Source organism: Asterias rubens, chromosome 2 (assembly GCF_902459465.1).
Source record: "Asterias rubens chromosome 2, eAstRub1.3, whole genome shotgun sequence".
Classification (NCBI taxonomy): domain Eukaryota; kingdom Metazoa; phylum Echinodermata; class Asteroidea; order Forcipulatida; family Asteriidae; genus Asterias; species Asterias rubens.
In genome coordinates, this window is record NC_047063.1 from 12,825,258 (window position 1) to 12,831,297 (window position 6,040).

At 38.7% G+C, this 6,040-nt stretch overlaps 1 protein-coding gene across 2 annotated transcripts in view; it reads right to left on the reverse strand.

The window, feature by feature from the left end:
• Positions 1-4,169: 4,169 nt before the first annotated feature.
• The window catches only part of LOC117306820 (arginine kinase-like), a 7,319-nt gene continuing 5,448 nt past the window's right edge, over positions 4,170-6,040 (reverse strand). For both annotated transcript variants that reach the window (XM_033791352.1, XM_033791353.1), the window contains one exon: positions 4,170-5,624. In XM_033791352.1, the coding sequence (XP_033647243.1) occupies positions 4,279-5,624 (1,346 nt within the window). In that variant the 3' untranslated portion in view covers positions 4,170-4,278. The remainder of the gene's footprint in view (positions 5,625-6,040) is intronic.

Consider the following 6,040-nt stretch of genomic DNA (forward strand, 5'->3'; position numbering starts at 1 on the left):
GTCATTGAAGTTGTAGAAGAATAATGAAAGAAAACGCATTGTTGCACTATTGTGTGCTTTCAGATGCCTTATAAAAGGCTTCAGGTCTGAAGTATTAAAATTATCTCGTTATCAAAACCTACATTACTTCAGATGAAGCCGTTTATCACAATGTTGTACATGTACATGTATACTGAACAGCTCTTCATTGCTGGTTACCAAGTTAAGTCGTTATGGCAACACATATTTTGAGTACATTTTACTACAAATAATGTCCAGCTAGTGCCTTTAAAGACATTCACGTTTTAATTCTTAATGGTGAATTAGAGCATAGTTTTCTATTCTCACTGACCTCGAGTTTGTAACATCATTGTATCGGAACAAAAGTGTAAGTACCCTGCAGTCGTCACAACAGTGTAAACACAATGCAGTCACAACATTGTCTGAATACATTGCTTGGGCCGAAACTATAGGCTAACATTATATGGGGTGAAGGGGGGGGGGGGGGGGGGTGAAGGGGGGGGGGGGTGAAGGGGGGGGGTACATCTGGCCTGGGTAGTTTCCGTTTTCAAACCCCCTTTCAGCGCCCTTTTCTGATTTTTATAAGATAACCTTTTACCGCGAGTGTCAAAACTAATACATTGTCTACGTGTGTAAATAGAAAAATATTTTGAAAGACATTGAAGTTATCACATTAAAGCTTGTAAAATGTAGAAACAAAAATTCTGGTAATTTTAAATCTAGAAGCAATCCATATTCCAAATGGGGCACGGGGGGGGGGGGCATAATTTGGAGCCCCTGCGCCCTTATAGTTACACTACTAATCCGTTTGCTAACAAAATGCACCAACTATACCATCAGAAAATAAGTATGGGGAACGCAAGTCGTCCTATTAAGAAATGTTTTAGCAACATTTAGCAAACAAGCAGGATCAAGATTGTCTCAAAAAAGTTTACTTAAAAATTACTTATTGCCATTTTTTAGTTTGCTGAAACTGGGCATGCTCCCTTGCTGCCAAAAGTCATAGAACCAGTGCATATCATTTCCTCTCGTTTTCAACTCTAGTTCTATAACACACACATTCTATTTTTGACATCCCTGTGATGAAGACACCTTTGTTCTTTTCTTTGTCTCTGTGTAGTTAAGAACCTCCCATAGACTTTGTTCATTAAATCCCTTGCGGAACACAAGGAAGTGACTATGAAATAACCGTGGCCTTTTATGTCTTATATCACCCATGTCAGGTATACATGTTCATGTACATGTATACAAATGTACATATGTACATGAAGAGATTTTTCTCTCGTTTTCATAAGATAGCTTAGGGTGATATCTTTAACTGCTTGTGGCAAACCGTTCAGAAGCAACATTGGTATCTATGGTATCTTGCATACACGGAATACATGGAATATCTTAGCTTCTAGTTTTAATCGCTTTTGCAGAACATTTCCACGCCATACTTGTTCTATACGATCCGTTATCATGACACTGGGGAAAACACATGACGTTGGATTTTTCCTTAATAAGGATCGAGTCGTCAATCCTCCAAATACAGCCATCTTGGAAAACATATTCTTAGGTAGAAAATAACAATGATTTGCAATTCTAAATTTTCATCTGGTTTATTTTAACATTAACTTGTGACAATATGTCCCTAGTAAAATGGTTTTAAGCTTATAAGTTAGTAAATTACAAATGTGTCAAATAAACATGTGCTTTTATGTAGCACAATATAAACCCAAAGAGAACAGGCGCAATTATAAGTTGACAAAAATAATCCCGAAATATTATTTGCATTCGAATGATGAATCGTTAACACCCGCCTTGTCCTATTGATGTAAATCCCACCTTCAGAAAGTATGGTCCCGATTTTATGATTTAGTAGTCAAACTGTGCCAATGTTACATGTACATGTCGTTTAAACAAATATTAGTTTTGCTACGTGTAAACAGAATTGTCTATTATACATTGGAACAAGTTACACATTTTTTTGTTGGTTTCCGGAATATTTTACGCGAAAATATTTCCGGTATAATTCACAACTATACAATTGAACATTGCTACTGCATTTATTGTGATAAAGATTTGAAGTTATTATAGAATGACATTCAGTTATTGCTTTCAATTTGATTTTGTTTTTAAAAGCTGGTTATTTACACGCATTTATTTATGTTCAGCTAGTGTAAAAAGAAACACAGGTTTAAGTTGAAATTAAACCCAGTCATCCGTTCAAAACTTGATCTAAAATGTGCATCACTGAAGCTAAATATATCTTTATTTTAAAGTAAACCCTGTCTACAAAAGAACTCAAATAAGTTTTTTTTACATTAACAAATTTCATCAAAAATACATGGACTCGTGCGAGTCTATTATTTAACCTCAAAACCCCCTAATCAAATGACCAAATTTTCGGGAATTGATCAGACAGTTTTTAAAGATTTAAGTTGTAAACAAACAAAAAACACAAAACCGAATTGAACCAATGATTCAAATGAAAATTGAAATTTCTTAGAAAGCCCATTGAATGAGTTTTCGTCTGTCATCAAATTCTTTCAAAATCAAAATCTCAAAAAGAAATGTCCAAACCTTTACACTGTTTCAAGTATTTGTTATTTTAAGTACATGTACCTGTAAAGAATAGAGAACATCTGAAACACCTCAAACGAATGTTTACTTTGTTCACGATTTATGGATGTTTATATGATACTGAAATTCATCAATTATTTAGAAACAAAAAGGTACAAATCCTGTCCAAGATCTGTACCAAAGAAATATTTGTTTTCTCAAAAAAATATACACTTCCAATTGCACTGCAAACGTTACATCTTATACCACTTGTTAAAGTTGAACCTATTATTACCGTGTGTTTTATCTGACCTTAAAAATCCCAAGCTAAATCTTCACTTTTATAATTTAATTTTTAACGACAATATTTCTTTAAATAATTGCATGGGATATGCATAGATACACACAAAATCTGCCACCACAACACTAAATGCCTTCTTTAAACATACACTCTAAAAACGAGTCAGAATTGACCCACTTCTTGGTCCCATTGAGCTGATCCATTTCTGGGTCAGTGAGATATCAGATGTTTGTCAAAGTAACCCCGCAATGGGTCAAACTGACGCAGAATCTGACTCCAAATCTAATTGAACAGTTTCCGGATTAACCTGACCCAAAATGAGTCAAGCCCCTAGGACATTGAATTTGAGTCGATTCTGAACCTAATATTTTGAGAGTGTACGATTCTACATAAAGAACACTGCAAAATTTAAGATAAAGAACCACTTCCTAAAGACGAACAATTCAGAGTAGTTCTTATGAGAGAAAAATTTGAGAGTTTCACTGTTTTAAGTTATGTGTACAAAATGTGTCTAAACAATGTGCATGGCTATCGTCTACGGATTCAATGTTTCGTTTGTTTTATTACCCAATCTGCAACTTAAAACTAAGCCAAAAGTTCAAACACCAATCTAGCAACAGTCTATTGTTCATATAAATACTTAGTTTGGATCACGGGTTCTAACAACTTGATTATATTTTATATTCTACCGTGGTAAGTATATTATATAAAGTTTATTTCTCCGGCAGGGCTAGTTTCATAGAGAGACTTGAGCAATCAATGGTGCTTAATATTTTCTATCAAGCAAAAAACAAGCATATTTTTGTTGTGCTAAGCTACTGTTGTGCTTAAGCAGCTCTTTGAAATTGAGCCCTGGTTACTAATCATGTTAAATTAAAGCCTTTGGCAGTTGTAACCAAAATCCAGCAAGTCACCGTCTTCTATGACCACTTTATATTGTACAAACACAAAACAAAATACTCCGACTAACTCGGGACTTGAAAAACATACTGACAATTGAAGAATAAATAAATAGAACGAAAGGTACACAAAGTTTTATTTTGCATAAAGCAAGGTGAATACTGAAGGAAGACAATGTGAAATTACTGACGTCATGCATACAGATAAATTCAGTGTCTTCAAAATGTATGACTACAATACAGAAAAAAAGTATCGTGGGTTTGGGATTTAATTGGACGCCGAAATCGGATTTTAACTTAAGCTCAGGGCCTTATTTCATAGAGCTGCTTCTGCACAAACAGTAGCTAAGCACAAAACAATTATGCTTACTATAAAAAGGTTACCAGCCAAACTACATTATCACGTGTACAATTTATGACTTGTATCTTTCTCCTTTTTTTCTAAGCTGAAAATTGTTGAGCAATATTTTCTGCTTCAGCAGCTCTATGAAATTGAGCCCACCATGTGATTTGATTCTAATTGGATAGTTCGATCTACATGGTAAGCTCAGCCAGAAGTCCATCAAGCTTAGAGGCATCTGTTATATTCTCATCGGCGCACTTGTCTTCCAGCGAGGCAAGCAGGTTGGCTCCCTTGACCAAATCTTGGCAGAGGTTGTACTCGGTGAAGCCAAGGCGTCTCCAGTTGGAGATGTCAACCCTGTCGACAATCGCAGAGTGCTCACCGGAGCTTCCTCTGGCCTGGCACTGCACCTTGCGGGCCATCTTGTCGATCTCAGCAAGACCGATAGCAGCCGCCATGGCTGGGACCTTAATGTGGACACTACCTCGCATAGCTGTACCTAGATTGGACGGGCAGCATGTGATCATACCTATATGTGGATCACTTGCAAATACAGAGTCTCTCCCGGTGATTTTCTTGACACCATTTTCGATGGCTGAGATGGCCCTGGATAGACGCTCGAATACTCTGATGATGTCACCGCCATTCTCCATAGAGATGATTCGAAGATGATCTCCCTCGTTCAACCAGACGATGAAGGTCTCGTCCTTGTTGAGGAAGATACCCCTACCTTGAGCCCAGTGCTGATGGTACCCAGAAGCAGCCTGCATCTTATCTTTGCCTCTGAAGAGGAAGTGACGGTCAACCAGAGATTTGGTCTCCTCAGCGGTCATACTGGTGTGGCGGTAGAACGTACCGGCCAGGTCGCCTTCCATGGTGGCGAAGACCTTCTCCATGAGCTCAGCAATCTGGTTCCTGGTGTCGATGGAGCCTCCTGGGTTGAGAGGGAAGAAGTTGAGGTTTCTGGCTACACGGATGCGGGTGGAGATGATCTTGGAGTGTGCTGACTCCGACAGCTTAGACGTGATCTTGGTTGGGTCCATGTCTGTGATGTGCTTCATGGAGCCATCAAGCTTGTACCCCTTGTGGTACTTCTCAATAACTGGGTGAAGAAGCTCCTTAAAGATGGAGTAAGATTCAGGATCTCCGGCATGGCATCCTACGAAAGACGTTGGGTAGCAGGTCCCGGTGTTCATTGCCCGGGCAATACTCCAGTTAGCAGTAGGGGTCCTAATGTCCTTCAGCTTCTCGAAGAGCTCTGGTGTCATGACCTGGGCCATGAGTGACATAGGCTCTTTCTTCTGGTGCTCGGTGAGCTGTGCAGGCCACTTGTTCACGGCTAGATCGTCGTCCATGATCAGATCGAAGTCGGGGTCGACCTTGGGATCTTTGGCAGCCATGGACTGGGTCACGTAGTTTGAAGATTGAGCCATCTCGTCTGCTGGTTTGGATTCTGCTTTTGCTTCTCCGTTGGGTTGACTTGACGTGGGTTTCTGGTGTGCCGAGTTGTCGGTGGCAGTTGTACTGTTGCAGCCTCCTGCATTTACAAATAAGAGAAAGAGCAGGGTGTTATTATGTATGCTCAACATGCTGTCCATATTATTTCTTTCTTCAAAGTGTATCACTTTGGCTGTGTCTCAGATGACTGATTGTATCACTAAAACATCCCCCAAAATATGTACACAATCCAGCCTTTGGTTGTCCACTACACAAAGAGCAACATCAATTTAAGTACTGATGGCCTTTCTCTGTTTTCGTAAGTTAATATTCGAGCGCTATGCTACTCTGTCATGATTTGATCAGTCCTCCTGTCTGGAATGCAGGAAATGTTGAACAGATTAACAAGTCATTAGAATTATTTCTGAGAGTTTTTGTTCCCAAGGTGAAGTCTAAAATCCCCCCGTACTCTGTTCTGTTAATCATCAGCGATCTCTATTAATTTTTCGTTAACAA